The 26,486-nt window shown below is 37.8% G+C and overlaps 2 protein-coding genes across 2 annotated transcripts; both read left to right on the top strand.

Annotated features, from left to right (window-relative positions):
- The first annotated feature begins 2,293 nt into the window (after positions 1 to 2,293).
- Positions 2,294 to 18,024, top strand: LOC128224871 (rhomboid-related protein 2-like). The gene is made up of 10 exons (XM_052934962.1): positions 2,294 to 2,795; positions 4,883 to 4,906; positions 5,421 to 5,576; positions 6,544 to 6,708; positions 7,531 to 7,685; positions 11,894 to 12,006; positions 12,335 to 12,435; positions 13,672 to 13,765; positions 14,922 to 15,017; positions 15,888 to 18,024. The coding sequence occupies exons 1-10, from the start codon at positions 2,685 to 2,687 to the stop codon at positions 16,055 to 16,057; spliced, it is 1,185 nt and encodes a 394-aa protein (XP_052790922.1). The 5' UTR covers positions 2,294 to 2,684; the 3' UTR covers positions 16,058 to 18,024.
- A 3,829-nt stretch (positions 18,025 to 21,853) lies between these two features.
- Positions 21,854 to 22,846, top strand: LOC128223074 (dehydrogenase/reductase SDR family member 1-like). Its single transcript, XM_052932309.1, has one exon. It carries the CDS (start codon positions 21,854 to 21,856, stop codon positions 22,844 to 22,846), a length of 993 nt encoding a protein of 330 aa, XP_052788269.1.
- Positions 22,847 to 26,486: the final 3,640 nt, after the last annotated feature.

The following is a 26,486-nucleotide window of genomic DNA, read 5'->3' as shown; positions in this document are numbered from 1 at the left end:
GAATAGATTATAAAATGGAACTTCCAAGATGGGTGTATCTATTTAATATCTAAAGCGATTTGTTTATTTTTAAGTTGAAAGAGGTATATTCATGGAAATCAAGGAAGTAATGTTCAATGATGAGTGCTTTTTAAGAGGTTCGTGTCAAATGACAATTGTGTTTTACTTTAATCTTGGATTGCAGAAATATAAAACAAGTAGACAAACTTAAATACGATGAAAAGCGGATTCGTTACAAACATTTTTCAATATACGCATGGTACATTTCGAACTCTAAGCTTACTTAATGAGCTCCGCCTATATTTGTTAAACGTTTTATTAGGACAATCAATGTATAAACGAAAACGAAGAAAACTGGTAGAGTAGCATATAATTATTACTGCGTTGTTACCCACTAACAAATATTCGGTCTTCAAGAGATTAAGAGAAAGTGACATGCTAAAAAGCAACATATATTTTTAGTAAGGATTTGCCTATTTAAAACATAACATCAATCCACTCATTCAACTGCTGTCAGATTGCACATCTCCAGGAATAGATTTCTGCTGTTTTGACCACGAAATGTATACAACGTGATTAATAAGTAAGCATCGTGCTTTTCATGAAGTTAAAGAGGCTATATACCGTATGATGAAATAGCGAAAAAAAGAAGAAAATTGTCGAAAACTGACATAAACTGGGTATCGATGTGTACAATGCATTGAAACTAACAAACTGACATAAACTGGGTATCGATGTGTGCAATGCATTGAAACTAACAAACTGAAGTACCACATAGTTTATAATTAATCATTAGTTTTTGCAGTTTTTTCGTATTTTTCCATTAAAAAAATTACTAGGTATGTTAACCTAGTAGAATTCATTCTTTTGCGTGATTGGCTAGTCGATGTTATCACGTGATATTAGCAAGTTAGGTATATACCTTAAATATTCCAATGACAGTGTAAGCCGACTGTCTCCGTGACCTTGTGGTTAAGGCGTCCGCCTACGGAGCGGGAGGTCGTGGGTTCGATCCCGGGCCGCGTCATATCGAAAGACGTTCAAAGTTGGTACAAGTAGCTCCCATGCCTGGCGCTCGGCATTTAAAGAGTAGTGCTTGGAAAAGTGGTGTACTCAGTACTGGTTCAACCCATGAAAGTTGTATCCCGTGTATCGGTGCTTTACACCGAGCACGTTAAAGAACCAAGAGGTCACTTCGCAAAGAGCTAGGGTATCGCACCCGGATCTCTTGTATCTCACTCTGTTACTTCAAGTCTTCCAATGTCTGGATTTGACTGCGAATTGCTGTCACTTCTATCTCATGTCACTTATGGCATTTAAACACAATTTAAGTCGTGATGGCGTCACGGCGGGGTCAAGCCATAATGCAGCCAATGGGCGCGGGCATACCTTGATAAACTCAAATAAACAAACAAGACAGTGGATAAAACACTGGACTGCATTTTTGGCGACACCGGTTGAAACCCGGTCTCCGACTCGATTTTTTTTACATTTTTGTATTTGTTTTTATAATTATGATATCAAAGAGTAAAACATTTTATTAAATAATTGTCCAGAGATTCGAAAACCTTTTTTGGTGCCAATCTGGTGTATAGTCCCTTTAAGTATTCGCTCTATACCAGTAACATTTTCTGTCCCGTCTCTAGGTTACCACTCCCAGTGTATGTCTTTTGTTAACTTTTAATGATTAATTAAATTCATTAATAGCGTTTCTGTTTGTAAATGTCCCCAATGTCCAGGATATAGCGGGGATTTTCAGGTAAAATCTCCGCCCTGCGGGGATAAACTGCTGCAAAAATCCCCACCAAATACCCAGCACCCCGGGGCTATCCTAGGTAAGGCCCATGCCCCGCCATTCTTTCGGCGCAAAAACAAAACCAAAAACAAAACCACCGCATTCACTCGGCGCTGCGGGGTCACATTGATGGTTAAAACACAGCCAATTTCCCCCCGCTATATCCGCTATACCCCCGAACCGTGGGGGGCGTGGTTACCATTGAGTGGTGCATATTGTTTATCATCAACATGTTTTATTTTTAGGACGTTTTAATCTACATCGACACATCCGTGATAAAACACTAAAAACTGTATACATCTTTAACAATTAATAAAACCTTGACAGATCACATCTGTATCTCAAACATCACAACCGAATAAATTATAATAAATAGAAAGAAACATCACCCTGCCGCAATTATCATAATATATTCTATAACGGCCTCAGATGAACAACCCGCGTGAGACTTTCAGTGCTTTCATGTGATATTGATTAGAGTCTATAAATAGATACAGGTATTTTCACGCTATATGTGCTGTCCTACTTTTGGTTTAACAAAAATATTTGATAGTGTATGACAGTGTGACTTTACGGTTCAAGTGAAGAAGGTTGTATTGTACTATACATTGTTTTCAATTAGAAAAGTGATATGGAAGTAAACTCTTTAATGGTGTATGCCTGTTCGTGAATGAATGTACGTTATTAATACAACTTTATCATATTTGATGACTTGGAGGAAGTAGTTACGCGCCTTTTTTAACTGACAGTGGCCTTGATAAAAGTGTTAGTTCTGCAGATATATAATTTTTAAATGCGTTTACTTTCGGTGTTGTTACTGTGATATTTGACTGACACAGAAGGAATAAGGTACGCGCGTTTTCTAACTTAAAGTGTTCCTGGTGAGTCTATGAGAATGTCGCGCGGGAGACGGGGGCGGAGCGGACGCCCAAGGAGTGCACGTGACATCGAAATGAGAACGATCGAGGAGGAGGAGAGCTTCAGACAGGATCTTGAAACGGTAGGCATAAGCGCCCCCCCCCTCCCCCCCGCCCCATTAATCGTTCAAGTTTACTTCTTATTTCAATATAGGAGAAAAAGTAAAGCGATACGCCCAATATTCACCATTTCGGACTAGATATTTTTTTAAAACATCAGGTGGGGTACCCCTTAAAAAACCTTCCAACACTTTAAACCAAATTAATTTCGGTTCTGAGTAACGATCATCCTTACGCCGAATCATGGAACCGCCCCTGTTAGGGGTTACATTGGTAGACCGTTGTTTATTGCTGACTTGAGATCTATAAGTGATAATGTAATAGATGTTTATATGACTTACTCAAAATAGGAGTTTCATTATAGAAATGAAAAAATAAATTTAAAATTGGTTAATTGTTAATTGTACGTCCTTTGGCTAAAAAAACAGTCGGTCGTTCATTACAAAGATTTTTCACATGCATGGATGTGTGCTGGTATGCTGACGAAAGCTAAAAGATATCTATATTAAGAATCTAGTTTTATTCTTGATGTACAAAGCTGATCAAAGAGATCATACCTGTTACAAGATAACGAAAACATCAGTATGGCCTAAGGCTTAAACACTCTCGAAACGCCTTTTCCTTTTCTGCTGTTTTCAAAGTATTTGTTATTTTAAATATTTATGATTTATATCATCATATACGGACTTCCACAAGTGGTCATTGATTTGCAGTAAAATGAAATATTTAACATTATTTCTACCCATTACGATTTAATCAGTCGTTTTAATAGGATAAATGGAAAGTGAAACATTGACTTTATTATCGCAAATATTTGTTTTTCTTCATTTTGCTGATCTGACGTGTTTAATTCACCTGTCTATCAAGCTACGGTAAAGTGTATTTATGAAATATTTACGCATATCTGCCCTCGTTATTGATGTTTACGAGTGGGAGTTGTGTGTGAGTAAAGTCAACATACCGAGTTTACCTGGATTTCTGCATGAATAATCATATCATAAGACCCAATATGAATACGGCTACACTATATGAATATTATTATATTTATTAACAACTTATGCACCAGTAAATTGTAACCAAGGCCCCAAGGTCAGGGGAATTGCGGGGACTTTCCTGCAAGGACAAACTGCTGGTAAAATCCCCGCACCCGGGGACATTCTAGGTAAGAGCCATTTCCCGTTTTTTTCGGCGCGAAAACAAAACCACCGCATTCACTCGACACTGCGGGGCCACCTCGAAGGTAAAAACATGGCCCTTTCCGCGCTTTTCCCGGTTTACCCCTGGTCCGGAGGGAAGGGGGGGCATGGTTACAATTGACTGGGGCATTATGAGGCCACATAATAAACGTTTTTATTTAGTTGACATATACGGTGAATTCGTTTAACTATAAGCTTACAGCTCATGAGTAAGATTTTATTTCAAGATGTAAATTTTATAAGCATTTCTAAGCACATCAAAGACAAAGTATGTTGTTTTTTAAGTCTATACAAACTACTTTTGGATCCACTTGAGTTTAAACCTACTTAAAGCACATTAAGATAATTATAACGTTATAAATCAATTTACACACATGCAAGATTATTCTAAAAATAAATCCTAAAATAACTATATGCAACATCGTGCATGGTTATACAATTTGAATATCCTCTTCAATTGTATTATACCTAATATCATGCTAAATTGAACGAATATATTACCATATTCTAAGAGGAGTGTCAAGCCGTATCTCAGTGATATGCCTGTGTTATTCAGTGTAGTCATTCAAGTTTATGGTTAAACAAGGATAAATCCAGGATTAAACTTTGGGGCATTCGCCCTTCCCCATAAATCCCCAAAATAGGATTTCAAGGGGGGATCAGACGTCCAAATGGTATATTTTGGTCTAAAATAGTGAATTTTGGGGTTATTTATGCATAGCTTGCTTATCAAGAACATTGATATGTTAACTTAGAGACTTAGAGTGTGTGTGTGGGGGGGGGGGGGGGGGGGGGGGGGCGGTAACAACCTCCTCTTTTTTATTTTATTAAAGTCAATTTTAGTGGTATGATAGAGCGTAATTGTGTTTTGTTCTCTTTCCATATCCTGCACTTCTGCACGGTAATGATGACAGACATTCCGACCAGTGTTCGAAAAGGTGAGATCATTAAACAAGTAAATAGTGTACATCAGTATATTCACAGGTACACTGAGGAATCATAGTCGCATGTTCTGTTCCATATCAGAGTATGAAAACGGACAAACATTTTAAATGTTGCTAGAATATAATTAGAATACATGTTGTCGTCGTCGTCGTCTTAATCATATTTTTAACAAAAAATATCATTCTCATTATCATTATCAACGATGATGACAGGTAATAAAAGATGATTATTGTGCTGAGATAAGTCCCCGTTATATGTAGGGCACGATAGCGTGCTCACTGTACATAGAACGCCGTATATGTCGAATAGGCCGGTATTAAGTACATTTTTGGACGGCATGTAACATATGTCAGCACGGTATTTATTATATTTCTGTACTGTATGTGGTGAAATTTTGCACGGTATCCAACGAGTGCTTGTGTCAGAGTTGCATTATGAGTTGACACAGGCAAAAAGAAAATGATTATGTTTTTAGTGCATTTTGATATGTGTTTTGGTACATTTCAGCACGGGAACCAGGGCGTGCTGGTGACGGAACTTCAAGATGAGCTCGACGAGACGGGAATTATCAACCACATCCCGGAAGAGAGACTGGACATGCTCCTTGAGAAAGCTGACAGGGACGGGGACTCCTACATCACGTATAATGAGTTCATGAATATGGTAAGAGTCCGTGCAACATCAGGTGTGCATATCTAATAGCTTAAACCCTATGTGAAATCGTTTTCTAGAGAACTCGTCTTTCACTGACTGTTCAAGCGTGGTATCCCATCATTTATTGAAAAAGCTATTTTGATGCGTGTGTGGACCGTATGATGGTTGTTCGTTTATGTCTCTCGTTCAGTGTCATCGGGGTTCTAACCGTATACGTCTAGCGGGCTTAATAGTTAAACAGCTTACTTCTTGGCTTTTCCCTGTAGATTCCATTGTAGTTTTGTTAACAACCATAGTACTAAGTATGCTGAAGATAATCATGTGGTTTTTCAAGACCACGTCTACTGTATCAACTATTATGTACTATTGTTTGTATTACTGTCATGCATGATGAAGACCTACGGACTATGGCTGCCTAACATGACACACTATAGAGCATTAGTAAACTTTAAGAGAATATGATATGTACACGTTCTGTTCTAGGTAGCACTAAATTCATTCACGCAATGCGGAATCTATCAACGCTGTTACAAAGTATACCCAGTCACGATTCTCATTTTCGAAGCGAGTTTCACAAACCATGATATTGTCTTATTGTTTAACATTATTTATTCCACGAAAATACCTCGAAACAATACACTATATACATATATCATTGTACGGAATGAAGTGGTAGCTGAAAGCTTATATTATTACGTCTTTCATTTTATGTTGCAATAAATAGAGATTAAACCCGTTGACTCGATACTGCTTGGCTCGATTTCTTCTTTGGCTCGAACTAGATGTCAAGGACCGATTTTGTTTTACTCTTTGTAAGCATACCCGCTTGGCTCGATATTCGAGAGGCTAGAAGTATTTTGGCTGGTCCCTGGGATATCGAGCCAACAAGATTAAAACAGTTTATACTATTGTTTTAAGTTATCAACACCTGCCACTTGCTATATTGAGGTTAATACGTGAACTTGTCCTCTCGCAGATGACGCGGCCGGGCGTTCTGACGGAGAAAGAGAGGAGGGCGATGGGGGGCTTCATGGCGAACGTCATCTCCAACATCGTGCCCGAGTCCATGAAACAGGACTTCCTGGAACATTACACGTGCTGTCCCCCGCCGCTGTTCATGCCAATCATCAGTATAGTGGAGGTACAACTGGTGGTGCTTATTATTGTACAAAAAGTATCATTAACGAAGGTGTTGTAGCTTGTATTGCGTAAGTGGGATGGGAAAACTTTTATATAACGTTTGATATAATAGGGTTATTAGTACTGCGTTTTGATCCGGGAGGTTGTATTCGACTCGAGTGGATTTTTGCAGATTCAGATTTCACGAGGCGCAATCAAAATTCCGGATCAAAACGCAGTACTAATAACCCTTTTAGTATATACATTACTGGTAAGATCACTTAAAAGCCACATGTTTTCATAATAAATGTCATTTTAACGACGCACTATTTTGTATTATGACATCATTTCAACATCGCGCAACGATACTTGCTATGACGTGACGTCACAAGAGTGGAATACGGCTGTATTGCACTGTGATGGAATACGGACTACCGTAGTTTGCGATATGTATTGCGTGTGGATTTATGATGGGTATATAATAAATAGTTATTCTTAGTTATTGGGCAGATTTCGAGTATGACCCATATTTGTTCATATTGTAGAGCAAGATTATCGCTTACTTTATTTTATTTTATTTTCCATTTTGTAAATACGTTCGATTAGTGATGTTTCAGACTCGTGGCCTAATAACATTCGAATCTTTTCAACGATTTCTGAAACCGGTTATGTTTTTTTTCCAGACAGCTTGAATACTATTATGTTTTAAATATGGTCAGATTAATTCAAGCACATGTTTTGTAAACTATTCATGATAAGTAACGATATTTAATATTTCGGGAAATTATTACTTTACTTAATACCAATTATTTTCCTGACCCAAATTATTATGTCCGTTTTTCAGATTGTGGTGTTTATTATCTACGCGATGGAGTTGAAGGACACGAAAGACCCTGTTACCGCCACTTCCGGTGTCCCCTTGTACAGCCCGTTCATATACAAGCCCTCAAGGAGATACGAGGCCTGGCGATATCTCACTTACCTTCTCATACACCAGGGGTAGGAGATATCTCACTTACCTTCTCATACATCAGGGGAAGGGGTTATGCCACTTACCTTCTCATACACCAGGGGAAGGGGATAGCTCACTTACCTTCTCATACACCAGGGGTAGGGGATATCTCACTTACCTTCTCTTGCACCAGGGGTAGGGTATATCTCACTTACCTTCAAATACACCAGGGGTAGGGTATATCTCACTTACCTTCTCATACATCAGGGGAAGGGGTTATGTCACTTACCTTCTCATACACCAGGGGAAGGGGTTAGCTCACTTACCTTCTCATACACCAGGGGTAGGGGATATCTCACTTACCTTCTCATACACCAGGGGTAGGGGATAGCTCACTTACCTTCTCTTGCACCAGGGATAGGGGATATCTCACTTACCTTCTCATACAACAGGGGTAGGGTATATCTCACTTACCTTCTCATAGACCAGGGGTAGGGGATAGCTCACTTACCTTCTCATAGACAAGGGGTAGGGGATAGCTCACTTACCTTCTCATACACCAGGGGTAGGGGATAGCTCACTTACCTTCTCATACACCAGGGGTAGGGGATAGCTCACTTACCTTCTCATACACCAGGGGTAGGAGATATATCACTTACCTTCTCATACACCAGGGGTAGGGGATAGCTCACTTACCTTCTCATACACCAGGGGTAGGGGATAGCTCACTTACCTTCTCTTGCACCAGGAATTGGGGACATCTCACTTACTTTCTCATACAACAGGGGTAGGGTATATCTCGCTTACCTTCTCATACACCAGGGGAAGGGGATATCTTGCTTACCTTCTCATAGACCAGGGGTAGGGGATATCTCACTTACCTTCTCATAGACCAGAGGTAGGGGATATCTCACTTACCTTCTCATATTCCAGGGGTAGGAGATATCTCACTTACCTTCTCATACACCAGGGGTAGGAGATATCTCACTAAGCTTCTCATAAAAGAGGGTTTACTTACCTTCTCATACACCAGGGGTAGGGGATATCTCACTTACCTTCTCATAGACCAGGGGTAGGGGATATCTCACTTACCTTCTCATACACCAGGGGAAGGGGATATCTCACTTACCTTCTCATATACCAGGGGTAATTGATATCTCACTAACCTTCTCATAGACAAGAGGTAGGGGATATCTTGCTTACCTTCTCATACATCAGGGGTTAGGGATATCTCACTTACCTTTACATACACTAGGGTTAGGGGTTATCTCACTTACCTTCCCATACACCATGGCTAGGGGATATCTCACTTATCTTCTCATACACTAGGGGTAGGAGATATCTCACCTACCTTCTCATACACCAGGGGAAGGAGATATCTCACTTACCTTCTCAAACAGCAGGGGTAGGGGATATCTCACTTACCTTCTTATACACTAGGGATAGGATATATCTCACTTACCTTCTCATACACCGGGGAAGGGGATATCTCACTTACCTTCGCATACACCAGGGGTAGGGGATATCTCACCTTCTCATACACCAGGGGTAGAAGATATCTCACTCACCTTACCATATACACCAGGGGCAGGGGATATCTCACTTACCTTTTCATACACCGTGGAAGGGGATATCTCACATACCTTTGCATACACCGGGGAAGTGGATATCTCACTTACCTTCGCATACAACGGGGAAGGGGATATCTCACTTACCTTCTCATAGACCAGGGGTAGAGGATATCTCACTTACCTTTTCATACATCAGGGGTGGGCGATATCTCACTTACCTTCGCATACACCAGGGGTAGGGGATATCTGATTTACCTTCTCATATATCGGGGGTAGGAGATGTATTCCTTACCTTCTCATACACTATTGGTAGTGGGTATCTCACTTATCTTCTCATACAGCAGTGGTAGGGAATGGCTCCCTCACCTTCGCATACATCAGATGTAGGGGATATCTGATTTACCTTCTCATGAATCGGGGGTAGGAGATATATCCCTAACCTTCTCATACAATAGGGGTAGGCGATATCTCACTTACCTTCGCATACACCAGGGGTAGGGGATATCTGATTTACCTTCTCATACATCGGGGGTAGGAGATGTATCCCTTACCTTTCATACATTGTTGGTAGTGGGTATCTCACATATCTTCTCATACAGCAGTAGTAGGGGATGGCTGTCTCACCTTCGCATACACCAGATGTAGGGGATATCTGATTTACCTTCTCATGAATCGGGGGTAGGAGATATATCCCTTACCTTCTCATACACTAGGGGTAATGGGTATCTCACTTACCTTCTCATAGACCAGGGGTAGGGGATATCTCACTTACCTTCTCATACACAAGGTGTAGGGGATATCTGATTTACCTTCTCATACACCAGGGGTAGGGAATGGCTATCTTACCTTCGCATACACCAGATGTAGGGGATATCTGATTTACCTTCTCATGAATCGGGGGTAGGAGATTAACCCTTACCTTCTCAGAGACCAGGGGTAGGGGATATCTCACTTATCTTCTCATACACCAGGTGTAGGGGATATCTGATTTACCTTCTCATACATTAGGGGTAGGAAATACCTCACTTACCATCTTATAAACCAGGGGTAGGAGATATCTGATTTACCTTCTCATACACCGGGGGTAGGAGATATCTCATTAACCTTCTCATACACCAGGGGTAGGAGATATCTGATTTACCTTCTCATACACCGGGGTAGGGGATATCTCACTTACCTTCTCATACACCAGGCGTAGGAGATATGTCACTTACCTTCTCATACACCGAGGGTAGGGGATATCTCACTTACCTTCTCATATACCAGGTGTACGGGATATCTGAATTACCTTCTCATACATCGGGGGTAGGGGATATATTCCTTACCTTCTCATACACCAGATGTAGGAGATATCTGATTTACCTTCTCATACACCAGGGGTTGGGTATATCTAACTTACCTTCTCATACACCAGGGGTAGGGGTATCTGATTTACCTTCTCATACACCGGGGGTAGGGGATGTCTCACTGACCTTCTCATACACCAGGTGTAGGAGATATCTTATTTACCTTCTCATACACCAGGGGTAGGAGATATGTCACTCACCTTCTCATACACCGGGGGTAGGGGATATCTCACTTACCTTCTCATACACCAGGTGTACGGAATATCTGAATTACCTTCTCATACACAGGGGGTAGGGAATATCATACATACCTTCTCATACACCAGGTGTACGGGATATCTGATTTACCTTCTCATACATCGGGGATAGGAGATATATCCCTTACCTTCTCATACACCAGGTGGAGGGCATATCCGATTTACCTTCTCATTCCCCGAGGGTAGGAGATATATCCCTTACCTTCTCATACACCGGGTGTAGGGGATATCTGATTTACCTTCTCATACACCGGGGGTAGGGTATATCTCACTTACCTTCTCATACACCAGGGGTAGGGGATAGCTCACTTACCTTCTCATACACCATGGGTAGGAGATATCTGATTTACCTTCTCATTCACCGGGGGTAGGGGATATCTCACTTACCTTCTCATACACCGGGGGTACGGAATATGTCACTTACCTTCTCATGCACCGGGGGTACGGAATATCTCACTTACCTTCTCATACACCAGGGGAAGGGGATATCTAACTTACCTTCTAATACACCGGGGGTAGGGGATATCGTATTTACCTTCTCATACACCAGGTGTAGAGGATATCTTATTTACCTTCTCATACACCGGGGGTAGGGTATATCTCACTTACCTTCTAATACACCGGGGGTAGGAGATATATCACTAACCTTCTCATGCACCGGGGGTACGAAATATCTCACTTACCTTCTCATACACCGGGGGTAGGGGATATCTCACTTACCTTCTCATACACCGGGGTAGGGGATATATTTCTTACCGTCTCATACACAACTTCTCATAAATTACAAGTCCCATATACATTGACATACAACCAAGTTAATAGCGTTTTCTTGCAGTGTAACATTTGCACATCTTTACTGAAAGGTTAACATACAACTAATTTGAAATAGTAATCGATGTTCGTGGTTTCAATTTCTTATTTTTCATTGTGATTTTTTTTATCTTTAAAGTGGAGCGTTATGTGGGTGAAAATGTATTGTAATTTAAGACATTTATTGTGGTTATGCATGTACAATGCAAATGAAAACAACAGTATATATTTAAACATGTTCATTATAAGTATCATGTATTGTCCCCTGCAGGTACATGCACCTTGTAGGGAACCTGATATTTCAGCTGTTGCTAGGGTTACCGCTCGAGTTCGTGCATAAGTTCTGGCGTGTGGCTGTCGTCTACTTCTGCGGCGTTATAGCAGGTAAACAGCACTGACATACGGCACAGGCAGCTTAAGTTGTTTAAAATTTTAGAAAACGGAATTTTATAGTCATTCTTCAGCAATTACCCCTTAATTCAAAAACAACAAAAGTCTTCATAGGATACCATTTTGCATGACTAGCTAGTAATGCTCATGCCAATATTAGCAATGAAGTAGCGCTGAAACTGCTATATTTGATTTGTGCTTGGGGTTGTATATTTTAGGTGCTAATTAAATTGCTATTCTTAAAGCTTTGAATTATGAACGTTTGCAATTACTTTCTATTGCCGCCCGTATTTTTGCCGTGTACGCACTGTGTTGGTTGCAGGCTCGCTTGCTCATTCGCTCACGGACCACAGTATCGCTCTGGCCGGGGCTAGCGGGGGATGCTACGCCCTCATTGGCGCCCACCTTGCTTCCGTCGTGGTTGTAAGTTGTTTCTAATTTCATTTTTTCATTTTTATTTAAAGTCATAATAAACTCCTGCGATGCAGGAAAAAAAACAAGACAAATACAGTCCTATCCCTACCCTTAAATAAAGTTTTCGTAAGTTTCAAAAAGTCAACACAGTACTAAACGGTAAAAATATTCCTAAATAAATTGTTTCCTTAGTATACAGTACCCTATGAAGTCCTTTTTATTGTCTTCAGAAATATTTTTCATCATTTGCTTTAAGATTTTTTTCTTTTAATAGTTAAAAATGAGGTGTTTTGGGGCTTTACACAATACCACTGATGCTGTCACTGATTATTTAGGTGTTCTTAAGCTTATAATCTATAGTATGTTTGGTAACAGGAATATCACAAGAAACAATATTCCTTATAAAAAAAAATATTTTCAAATCCGACCTTCGCACCCTATATTTTTGGCATGAAACCTGAAACCAACACTTATGTTTTGACACCTTATAAAGACATTTCACTGCCTGACTTAATATTTCCCTCCTGTCACAAGTACGTATACTGCTGGCCCCTTGCAGAACTCACCAGGCATATACCATGAGTGTATTGATGGGACTCCCATCATTCTCAATAACAATGGCAGAGCTCGTGTCCAGCCTTCAGTCCTTTATTTCATTGCTTCATAGAACTGGCCAGACATGAATCATAAGTAATGTGTTGGCTACCAAGCCATACTAAATGACAATGACAGAGCTCGTGTCCAGCCTTCAGTCCTTTATTTCATTGCTTCATAGAACTGGCCAGACGTGAATCATAAGTAATGTGTTGGCTACCAAGTCATACTAAATGACAATGACAGAGCTCGTGTCCAGCCTTCAGTCCTTTATTTCATTGCGTCATAGAACTGGCCAGACATGAATCATAAGTAATGTGTTGGCTACCAAGCCATACTAAATGACAATGACAGAGCGCGTGTCCAGCCTTCAGTCCTTTATTTCATTGCTTCATAGAACTGGCCAGACATGAATCATAAGTAATGTGTTGGGTACCAAGCCATACTAAATGACAATGACAGAGCTCGTGTCCAGCCTTCAGTCCTTTATTTCATTGCTTCATAGAACTGGCCAGACGTGAATCATAAGTAATGTATTGGGTACCAAGTCATACTAAATGACAATGACAGTGTGGTCTCCAGCCCTCAGTCTTTCTCGTAAATAATTAACTTAGCACACATTGTTGTTGACTTTGTTTTATACCTTCTCAGAACTGGTCAGAGATGAATCACGAGTGTTGTGATGGAAACCCCATCCGGCTCCTGCTCAGCGCCCCCGTGCGGCTTACACTGCTGCTGCTTCTGGGTTGGTAGATTTCGAAATTCAGAATATTTTCTAGCTAGTTATCATTTGGTAATTGTCCAATTAGTCAAGATGACAAGTGATCTCATTTAATGTTGGGTATACGTCTAGTATATATACTCCTTGTACCGAGGTACGAGGCAGCTACCCAACTGTTATAAATGTAATTGTTTTTGATGTTTAATGTTGGTGTGATCGAGACGACGTTTGTTTTTAATGTTTTAATTAAGCCTAACCAATTTCGTTTCATAATCATCAAAACTTTTTTTTCAATTACAAAAAGAAATATTTGTTTTTGAAACAGCTCTCCGCCCCCACTAACAAATAAATCTGGGATTTAACCTAGTGTATCATGGTGGGCGGGTAAATCTTCCTTATCCTTATCTTGTTTTAACAAACACATACGTGTGATGGTATGCAATCGCTTGTCACAACTGACATCTAAATGCTGTCTGGTAAAGATGTTCACCTTTCTATATTTGTACAACATTCAAATACTATTTTAACGTTAAAATTAAAATATGTTATAGATTGTCCAAAGTAAATTATATATTAAATACAATATGCATTAAGGTATCTTCAACGATAACTAATCATATTATTATTTAATCGAGTGATCCCCCGTTAATAAAAGATCCAAAACTAAACGAATCGTTTTTATGGTTTCGATGGCCAAGTCATTCATATAGTGTTGAATTACATGATACACTTATGTTATAGGTGTCATTTATCGAAATTTGAGAATATTCATTCACTTTGATATGACGCTTTTATAAAGTTTCATTTAGCTAAAAAAATATATCGTTAGAGAATGTTCAGTGTTTAAACATTGGACCTTGAAGTTAGAGTCCTTTGCTTCTGCCTTTGTCTAATCATATGTTAGAAAATGAATTACATTCGTTATCGGTTATATAATTATCATATACCTCAAGCGCGCTCACTGTAACGTCAAATACTGGTTCCCGCTTCAAACAAGTGTTGCTGCGGTGAAGACACGTCCAGAGCACAAATCGAACAAATAACAAGCCAGAGTTCAACCAAAATTAAAACCGTTCCATTGTTCAAGCAGAGTTCCCATGAGACATGTGTAAGCAATTGTGCGTTGCAGTTGTTTTATCACTTATACGATTACATAAATTTACTGTTTTAAATATTTCAGCGGGCTTGGATACCGCGAACGCTGTGTACCGTCGATTCTTTGACCCCGCCGGTGGTAAAATCGGGATCACCGCGCATATGGGAGGACTAGTTGCAGGTAAGGGGAGATGTGTGTCATCGGGCAGATTGTACAGAACTTCATTAAGGTTACAACGTGATTAACGAGATCGTTGTAAACTTTTAAACAACTAAATATATGAAGCTGTGCTTATAAAAGCAAATAAAACAAGTTGAGCTCGGCCAGCTGTCTCAAATAATGTTAGAACTACAGCAGATCACACGTGAAACCATTAAACTTCAAGAGTTGTTACAATTTTAAAGTTAAAAACGATGACATTAACACAGTTCTGTACGATCGGGCAATCATGTATTTTAGTTCGACTATTCGAAAAATAAGGAGGGTTATACTACTCGTCCCGGCATCGGCGTCCGTTTAAAGTTTTTGGGCAAGATGGCTTTTTCATTTATTCAATACCCTTCATTTAATTCACTTCGTAGTTCACACAATTGACCAGGACTTTCACAAATTTAGGTTCCATAACTTCATATCATGCTTAATACTTAGTATGACCCCTGATTAACCGAAAAACTAAGGCTTCATGCAATACTCATAGGCAACACAATTGAGAGTTATCAAACGATTAGGTTAAATAAATCCATTATAACCTAAATACAAAATTATGACCGTTGATTCAGCTCTTTTTGTACTCTTCTATGTGACCACGTTTTTATTGTTTTTGATAGACATATATAACATAATCAATGTATTCATTTCTAAAACAAACGGCGTATAGTCGAGCGCGCTGTCGTACGACTGCTTTGTTTATGGCGTTTTATATTGTTTTGTACGGTTTTGAGTCACCGTTGGCAACAAAGAATAGTCGTATGTATACATATAAGTATAAGTTGGCTGTTTAAAGTTACTAAAACTTATATTCATTTTAACTCATTTTCCCCGATGTTACAGGCCTGTTCCTGGGTATAGCTGTTATGAAGAATATCAACGAGAAGCCGTGGGAGAAGAAAGTTGGCTGGGTAACCCTGGCCGCCTTCCTGATATTTGTGTCCCTCGCCATCTTCTTTAACGGCCTGTACAACGGCTACCCGGAGACCGACTGGACCCCATGTTGTCCTTGATTGTCATTGCACTGCGTGCTAACAAGGTTGTCGACCCATAAAGACGCTTTATACATATACATATTGTTAATGAAAATGCGCTTTATAATATTTAGAATGTTTATGCCTGATAAGTCAAAGTGTCGTTATGGTTAATGAATTTAAATGAACATTTTTGGCCAAAGCATTGGAGCGTAGTAATACAGCATCAATTACTAACGTCTAGTTTTGTATGACCGTTCGGTTATTTTGATCTTACACACACAAAAAACAACAAATTGTCCGTTTATATTATGATAAAATTTAAGACAAATGTCGATATAATTCGTATTAATTGTAACAATTGGCGTGAAGAACTTTATGTCGTGGCGTCATTTTCGTGACATTTCATTTTAACCCGGCAAGGAAAACGTTATGTTACGTTTAGTAACCAATCCGGGAACCTAAAGTTAAAAGAATAATAAAAACAAAGTTTATAAAAAGTGTGAAAATAAGTTATTTCATTAAAACATTAAAATATCATCAAAGTCCATGCTTTTTTCTGACGTTTATTATAACTTAAGTTTACATAATCTGTAGTTTAAAGTATAACTATTTGCAATTTAAAGTATATGCAAAATGCATTATTATTCTTCCTGTGTCACTTTATTTATGTGAACAGGCATCAAGTTTTCGTGGGTCGCTAACTGTTTCATATTCAGAACTTTCCTATTTTTCCTGGTCATCGATAGTGCCTTTGTTATTCTATGTTACGCTCAAGCACCACATACAGTCTTCCGTACATTTTCTTACAAGTGAGATTGTCATTTGTGTTAACCATCCGTCCTCCCAAGATACAAGATGATTTTGTAGCGATATTGTGACAAATTATCGTGAATTTTATTTATACGATTTTAAAGAAAGAAATACTTACCTTAAAATGTGCGTATGTATTTTCAATGAATGTTTTATCCATAGCTATATTAATCATGATTTGATCTAACGATAATTTGTCATACGATTGCGGATCAGACGGGTCAAATATATCTAAAAACTATTTATAGCGAGTTCCATTTTTTGGAATCATGACACCGGGTAGTGTTATTGCTAAAATGGATTTGTAAAGGCTAAAGGTTGTCGTTTGTATTTTAAAATAGTCACACAATCTAAACATATTATCATATCTCATTTTTAGCTCGAGTTATTACTTTTAATCACGAGGGATGTAGGTGACGTTTCTGTTCTGCACAAAGTTGTCAAGGACAGCGTTCTATAAATTGCGTGCGGTATAAGTGAATAACCTTGTAAATTATCCGCACGGTAGTTATAGAACGGTTACGCCTATTTTATTTGTTACTTTTCCGATATCGCAGTTATTGAGTAGACGAAAACAAAGACAATACTTCTATAACTGCACTCATATTTAAAACATGTTATGTAAGATATTATTTATCATATTCATATAGCTAGCGTTTTAGACTTATTGCAATGATTATTTTCGTTACTTCTGGTGCAGTATTCATTAAGCTTGTTAGTGTTTTATTTTTTCAACAAACAGATCCTTTTTCGTATTGCTGCCTATGAATACTTTAATTCCCTCTGTTTGTTTCATCAAATTTATTCTGATGTTTTTATCATTTTTACATACTTTCGGTGTAAAAGACATTATTCATTTTCTTTAAATTTGATTTAGAAAAAAACAACAGGTATTTTAATAGTTGATTTTTTTTTACTAAGATGCATAGTGATTATGGCCCAGTTGGGAAATTGTTTCGTTATCAAAAAAGGTGAAAATCTAACAAGATACTACCGTTTTGTTAATATCGTTTCAATATAGGCTTATACATATTAATCACTTTTCAGATCGTAGATATACAATCTTATTTTATACGATGTTTTCTACTTTTGTACCAGCCCATTAAAGGTAGCTTTTAAAGTTTGTTTTTTAACTGTATAGTTTATTTTTATCTTCTTCATTCCATATAGATTCAATAAATAAATAAAATGTATTATTCAATTGTTTCTGTCATAGACCCAAACCAATCCGCGGCCCCAGTGTGTGCTTCCCTCTTAAGCACCTGCACTTAGGAGACATCCATTCTTTGGATAAGCATTTATATAGTAACCCTCGGTATTATCACATTTACACATTGCATGCAGTATATGACGTATAAGGTTCGTTTTCTATAGTTTCCGTACTCTCTATGGCAGCACTAATTTGAATGATTAGTTCTCAGCGAAAAAAAACAAAACATTCCGCCATATTTTTTACGAGTCATTTTCAATTTACCACAATAACCATTATTTTAACAAAGGCTGTATCCTTTTCGGTAGACTCAACCATTTGAAAAAAAAAATCCTAAAATATCACAAAATATACGAAAAAAGTTTCGAGGCCTTTAAAATTAACATAAAACACATGGAACTCGGGATTTCTTACATTTACGGTTTATCGTTTATCTTTGTCATCTCTAAACGTCTGCAAATATCATATATCTTTCTTTCTTTGTTTAACATTGTAATATATATCACACCGATTTTTCATTTTTTTAAAATACAGTCAAAACTGCTATGTCGAAGTCGCTTGGAAATACTTCGAGATAACTTACATTCGATATAAGCGAAATAAATGATGTGTGTAATTTAGCCGAAAATAAAATCGGAAAAGCTTCGCCATACCGTGTTTCGACTCTAGCAATCTGAGCAGTTTCCCCGCTGTACTACTTTTTGACGCAAAATGGGTAGAGCTGTATAAATTATACCTTTTAATCTCTTGCGGTTTGCTGTCTGTACTTAGGAACTGCATAGCTGCCACAAGAGAAACGCATTTTTGTATAGGAAGACACTTGGATACCCCCCGAAAAAGATAAATTACTAGGGGTGTATGTTTTACACAACCCATCCACGTGATCGCTGTTGACCATAGCATCATTTATGTAAGAGAAGAGAAATATAAAGTCATGATAGAATTATGCTTAGCTTCTTAAAGCTGCACTCTCACAGATTGAACGTTTTGACAACTTTTTTTACTTTTTGTCATGGAACGAGCTAATTTTAGCGAAAATCCCTGCAAATCAGTTATAAAAGACTGCTGACAAAAAATTAGATCGCAGATTATTATATTTAAATTCAAAATTGATGTTTTATGCATTTTTCTTAAAACCGTTAATAACGGTTTAAGCCATAAAATTTTCGAACGGAAATATGAAAATCTGCGATCTGATCTTTTGTCAGCAATCTTTCATCATTGGTTTGCAGATATTTACGCAGAAACTTGCTCTATCTCAAGACAAAAAAAAAATGTAAAAATGGTATATCTGTGAGAGTGCAGCTTTAAATGTGTTTAATGCCTGAACTCATTGACATTCGCATAGTGCAAGCGTTATCAAGCGGTTATCATTCTTCTATCAACGTCAATCGTATCTACAAGTCCATCGCCCTGAATAAATTAGATGAACTTTTATTAATATATCAGGCTTATATCATTCATTGATAACGTGAGCTGTACCTATGTACATTGGTTATTAAGATTTGAACTTAGCGCTAATCTTTATATAAACATTAATTCAAGATAACCAAATGGGCCGCGTCTCGCGATTTAAGGCCTTCGGACATAAGTATTACAAATGAAATAATCGTTAATGAAAAATGCCAAAACTAATGATTTTTTATGTAAATCAATTTCTTCCATACTTCGTTCTTTTAAAGGTTTGTCTTTGGTGTATCATTTTCTCGACGATTTATGACCATAGGTTACTCAGGTTTCCAAAGCAACCATGGATTTCTTCCCGACATATTTTGACTGCATTTATAGTCTGAGTTTAAAACGGCCAAATGTTCATTAAAGATTCTGTGATAAGAAAATAATTAAATTATAAGCTAGATGTTATATTAATACGTCTATTTTGCACGTCCTTCGGATAATAGGCATTCGTAACGACGTCATGTTGTATTCAAAAAGCGCAATACATGGTTTCACTTGTTAACACTTATCTTACGCAATTAAAGTGATATCATCATGAATTTTTCAGAATTTCTTCCCGAAATATCATTTATATACCTTAAAACATTGCAATACCAAATATATGTCCGAAGGCTCAAAATCGCGCGACCCGGCTTTTAATTATGTTTCGTTTTCCCAACCAGTTTAAATTTTTTATCATTGAGCGTTTTCGTTCATTTTCGAAATTCCCTAAATCTATGAGCTGCAAGGGACTCTTTCCTCATCCGTTACGTGTAGTGTGGTACCTTCCATGAGGATCAAAGCGATATCCGATCACGTTAAAGAGATTGTCCGGTTTTCAGAATACACTAATACAGAAACTGCAGCAAAACAGTTGATACGGTCTCTGGTTGCAAAGCGTGTAATTAAACTCGTCCCACACGCACGCACAACGGACGGACGGACGCACGCACACACACTCAAATTACGTAAGTTATTTCGTTCCACGCGACTTTAGTAAGTGCAACTGCTGCCGTGAAAAATTCAAATGCGCCATACAGGTGCAACCAACCATGCATTTCATACCAAGCGTTTTAGTACACAATTGGTTTATTCAATCATTCCGGTACGCAGTCTGAAACATGAGTGTGGCAATATGATCATGCAAAGAAATGAAATACGATAAATCCCATATATATGAAGGTACATGATCATCACATGATATGCATACACTGTTGATTTCCACATTACATCTGGTATGCCAGTGGGATAGTTCATCTATCATTTTACTTTTAGAGAACCGTCTCAAACGGAGATTTGCTGTCTGTTTGCTTTGAATGTAAATTGTGCTGATGTAGGGCCGGCATACATCCAGCAGACAGTCCTCTCACACGCCTGTTACTATGGACTACCATTCTCTGTGTAATAGTTAGATGACCTGAAGTTTATTCTTAATTCTAGGCGAACTGGTTCGATTCCTGGCCGGGATGCATGTGCATTTGATTTGTGGTCACCAAGCCGGTGGGTTTCTTCCGGGTACTCCGGTTTCCCCCACAACACAAGACCACACTCTCGCGTAACATCGTGCCAACGAGACTGATTAATATAATGTTGTTAAAACTTGTTACACAATCGTTGTAAAATAAATAAGTTTAAACTAATTCTTAATGAATAAGTATGGGCGGAGTAAACGAGCTTTTCTTATTCATTAAGAAATTAATTCTGGTCATCTTTGTGACATTGAGCAACCTTATTGTCTGATACATTGACAACGTACAATCTGACGTAGGGAGTGTGTATCGGATGATTGGCAATAGGCCGATTTTTTAACACTGTAATTTCATTGGCTTAAAATGTAGGTTATATTATAAATACTTTTTATACGATGGTCCCTCGGGTCCCTTGAATGTGTCCCACTGGAAATTAAAAAAACAGGATGATGGTACTCCACTTTCCGTTTTCGTCATTACACTTCGAAACTGATGTGTTTCTACATTCAATGTGTTTTGTGCTCATCTAGAAGGTTTTTACTAGATAATCAATTCTGGCTTAATCTGTGTTCAAGTAATATCCCGGTTACTTTACCTAATTCAGAAAGTCTTTCAATGTTTCTGAAGTAATGTTACTTGCATTCATTACATTAACATTAAATAGAAGAAACCTACACATAAGTGAGTGAACTTGTCGTTACCTCTTTATCTTTAAATTATACATGAAATGCTGTAACAGGCTCTAATAGGTCAACAGTGCATTGCTTGTGCTGCAACACCTTACGTTACCGCCTTTGTTATCATATGAAGTTATCAATGTTAAAATAATGATAATGAAATACCTTATAGAGGGTTAAGAAAATTATTCATGTGACATTAACTCCAAACTTTAGACTACATAAAAACATGGTTCATCTCGCTGGGAAGGTTTGCATAGTTACAGGTGCCACGCGGGGGATTGGGAGAGGAATCGCATTGCAACTGGCTGAGAGTGGCGCAAAAGTTTATATAACTGGAAGGACTTTAGAGCCGCGAAAAGGGTCTAGCCTCGGTGGTTCGCTACGGGAAACGGCACGTGAGGCTGAGGCAAGAGGAGGCACATGCGTCCCCATACAATGCGATCATACTAGCGAAAAGGATGTGGAGCGGTTGTTTGAAATTGTGAAAAATGATAATGATGGACAATTAGATATTTTAGTCAACAATGCGTACGCGGCAATCAACGCAATATTTTCTTCGTTGGGGACCTCGTTCTATGAATTCCCACCCACTCTTTGGGACGATACCAACAATGTTGGTCTACGGAACCACTACATCTGCTCTGTCTATGCAGCTCGTTTAATGGTTCCCAGGAAGAAAGGCTTGATAGTTAATGTCTCCTCGGTCGGGGGTCTGCAATACCTTTTCAATGTTCCATACGGAATTGGGAAAGATGCGTGTGACCGGATGGCTGCGGACTGTGGAGCAGAACTGCGCAAACACAATGTGGCTTTTGTGAGTCTTTGGCCAGGACCTGTAGCCACAGAGAATGTCATCGATACGATCCAAACCAACATTGAAAGCGGACGAAATGACGATCGCGAAGTACCGAAAGGATATGCAGACAAGGATATGCTGCCAACCTTCAAAATATGCGAAACTACAGAGTTTGCAGGGAAATGCATTGCGGGGCTAGGCAGTGATCCTAATATAATGGCAATGAGCGGCAAGATAGTTACGACCTACGACCTTGGCCGGAAGTACAAGCTGCAGGATGCACATGGACACGTGCCGATCGACATGTGCTCACTAAAATTCGCTCTCCAACATTCAGGGCACACTTGGCTGGCTTCAATAACACCGAATTTCTTACAGGTTCCAAAATGGCTAATGTGGTTAAGTGCAAATAGGTTTTATTAAACCTGAATTGAAAAGAGTGTGATGTAACCGACTAACAGACAAAGCCACGGATAAGAATGAACAAAAGCCTACCCATAGCCCATTTGCTGCAAAGATCAAGCCGCGTGAATTATATATATAAACGTACACTCATTGACTATTTTTAGTGTATTTTTTTTATTTTATTAAATGTATATCATCATAAATGTGGACTTATCATGACATAAACCTGCTCTAACTGTTTACATATAAGCGTTTTAGTTTATTGTGTTTTATACCTTATACAGGAATAATATACTGTAATTTCCCATTGAAAAGAAATGTGCACAAACGTCTAGATGATCAGTAAGTATGAGTATCTTACTATGACGAAACAGAAAAAAAACTTACTTCGTAATTATTTATGGCTTTTGTCAGTTTCTTGGTTCATTCTTGAAACAAAAAGGTTCGTTAGTTCATACTTCTACTTTGCAGCAAATACTTAGATGAAACTCGAAAGCTTTATTGTTATCAAGTATGTTAGCATCACTGTTGACCTGAACGTTTGAATGGTAAAATGGGTCGCTGTAATGTTCACATTATCTTGTGTTATATTTAAAAAAAATATATTGAAGTGTTGTTTGTCTGGAATTCGCTAACCATAACTAGTTGACATGTTAATGTTTCACAGCTTAAAGATTATTAGATACACTGTTTGTAGCTTCGGGCAATGAGATACACACCCTCAGTGGTGTTATACTATGAAGGCGAACAACGAGCGTGGAATGAAACCACTGAGGGGGTATATCCCAAACTCGCCTACTTTTACAATGTAACGATACTTCCTGACCGAGTACCCTTAATAACTAATACATACATATATTAATCTATGTTAGACTTATACACTGCGATTGTTAATTCACTATAAGCAAAATTCAGCGAAAAAATAATTAACTTTTGCTTTTGTCGCCATTTTGTTTCTCCCCTTTATGGGGAATACAATTACAAACCCTACACATTAAACCAATCAGATCAGATCATTTATGAAGGAAATGAAATACATAAATGAATGACATAGCGTTTAGTTTCTTAAATGCGTTTAAGGCCTTAACTGATTAACCTTCGCGTAATGCAATCGTTATCAAGAGTTATCATTCTTCTATCCACGACAATCGTACCTTCAAATCCATCGCCCTAAATGATATAGATGAACTTTGCCTATATCGTTCATTGATACGTACGCTGAACCTGTGCACATTGTATTCAGATTTGAATTTAGAGCTAACTTTTACATATCCTTATTAGTCTCGCTCCATAGAGCGAGCGTTTTTTAGTGATTGGTTTATGAGATCGTACTGGAAACGGAAATGATTGATTTTAGCCTTTCGATTGTAAGTGTATGCACAGACAAGTGTTGTTGAAAATTTAGAATTAGAGAATGATACTTTTTTGACTACTGTAAGAGTGATTTCGATTTATCTTTTTGTAAAAATGTTGTTCTTTAACCTAAATGGCAAAAGGTGTAAAGAAATAATGTAATTTGTCGATTTCGAGGCGTATAAACAAAGGCCCGGAGGTCAATAACTCCTTTCAATTTTTGAGCATGCGCAAAGAATGGTTCGGTATAAAAGACTGGCCGGACCGGACCATATCCGGACCAACGGAAATCTTCGAACTGTTACGGAAATCGTTCGAAATTTTCCTAATTTTGTGTTGGTATAAAAGACTGGCCGGACCGGACCAAATTGAAATATGCATTGCTATATTTTATGGATATTGAATCTATTATAAAATATATTTATTATGTCTGTCTGTGCGTCTGTTTGTGCGTCTGTCTGTATGTATGTCTGTATGTGCATCTGTACGTGCATCTGTATGTGCGACTGTCTGTGCGCCTGTAAGTATGTCTGTCTGTCTATATGTATGTCTGTCTGTATGTATATATGTCTGTCTGTGCGGCTGTCTGTGCGTCTGTATGTGCGTCCGTATGTATGTATGTCCGTATGTTTGATTGTCTGTGAAACTGTCTGTGCGTCTGTATGAATGTCTGTCTGTATGTATGTATGTCTGTCTGTTTGTGCGTCTGCCTTTCTGTATTATATTTATAATAATAATAATAATAATTATTATTATTATTATTATTATTATTATTATAACTATTATTATTATTATTATTATTATTATTATTATTATTATTATTATTATTATTAATATTACTATTATTATTATTAGTATTGGTATTATTATTATTATTATTATTATCATTATTATTATTATTATTATTATTATTATTATTATTATCATAATTATTATAATTATTGTAACCTTACATAATAAAATATATTGATTAATAAATAAAATATATATGAAACATAGCAATGCGTATTCTAATTTGGTCCGGAAATTAGGTAAACTTCCGAACGATTTTCGAAACAGTTCGGAGATTTCAGTTGGTCCGGATTTTTCATTCTGATTGAAGAACTTGAAACAAAGACGGGTATGTAACTAATGCTTTCTTTTACGGATTGAGTTATTGCGTTGTTTCGTCAATTCGTTGTAAACTGACGGCATGTGAGTACAGAACGTTCACCAAGTCTGACAATTGGCTTTTCTCCTGGCTCTCCATTTTTTACCTCTACATTTGCAGCTGCTGATCCAGTTTGTGTATACCATGTGATAACCGACGTCATATATGCTACGTCTGAAGGCAATATTTCGCTTAAAATGAAGATTAAATCAAAGATAACCTTTCTTTTACTACATCATTTTAAATCCAACAAAGGGCAGTCTATGCCGCTTAAAGTGCCCCGCCTTCGTTTTATTACCGAAGTGTGATAAGGTAAATAGTTTAATCGAACACTTCGACAAACCTGTTTCCAAAATAATGTTTTGACAGTGTTGCGTCAGACGGCCGTATTGTGAAAAGGTTTGTTTAAGTGTTTGAAGAAACTAAACTCTCAATCAAATTCTGGTAAAAGACCGAAGGCAGGGCTCCTTAAGAGGCATAAACTGCGCTATGTTTCATCGAAAATGGTGAAGAAACAGTGAAGTTATTTTTGTTTTAAATCTTCATTCGAAGCAAAATATTGCCTTCCGACGTAGCATTTATGACGCAATTTATCACGTCGTATACACACACTGTGATCTACGGCCAATGTCGTTCGCACCGACAACAAGCGCAATCGTCTGAATGGTATAAATAAGCACTATGTTACCATCCATTTATCCCATTTTAAACTATTCATTGAAGACTTTAAGTTTGCTATTTCTCAGGTTTTTTTTATTAGTATGCTGCATATTTCATACTAGAAGGACACATCTGTGTTTAAAAACCATATATTGTTGATTTCATTTTGAATATCATGTCACACTAATTTTTAGTCACTTCTTTTTTTTAACTTGCATTTATATTGTTTCAATTTCAAATTTTGAATAAAAGTGCCACTTTTTATTTCTCAGTTCATTTCGCCCCATTTTACATTGTGTCCTGACTAACATGACTAGAACAAATTAGCCTTATAGTCATTTATAGTGCCTATTTTTTCTAATTCAGCACTTCAAAATACACAAAATGCAGCTCCTTTTTCAAACAAAGTTCTTATTACTAAACGTTTCAATGTATATTACTCAAAATCTGTCTTAAAGTAAAATAAAGCTTGAAATATGTCCTGCATTATTTGAA

Source organism: Mya arenaria, chromosome 17 (genome assembly GCF_026914265.1).
Source record: "Mya arenaria isolate MELC-2E11 chromosome 17, ASM2691426v1".
In the NCBI taxonomy this organism is placed as follows: domain Eukaryota; kingdom Metazoa; phylum Mollusca; class Bivalvia; order Myida; family Myidae; genus Mya; species Mya arenaria.
The sequence above is the reverse complement of the archived record's forward strand: the minus strand, read 5'-3'. Positions and strand labels throughout refer to the sequence as shown.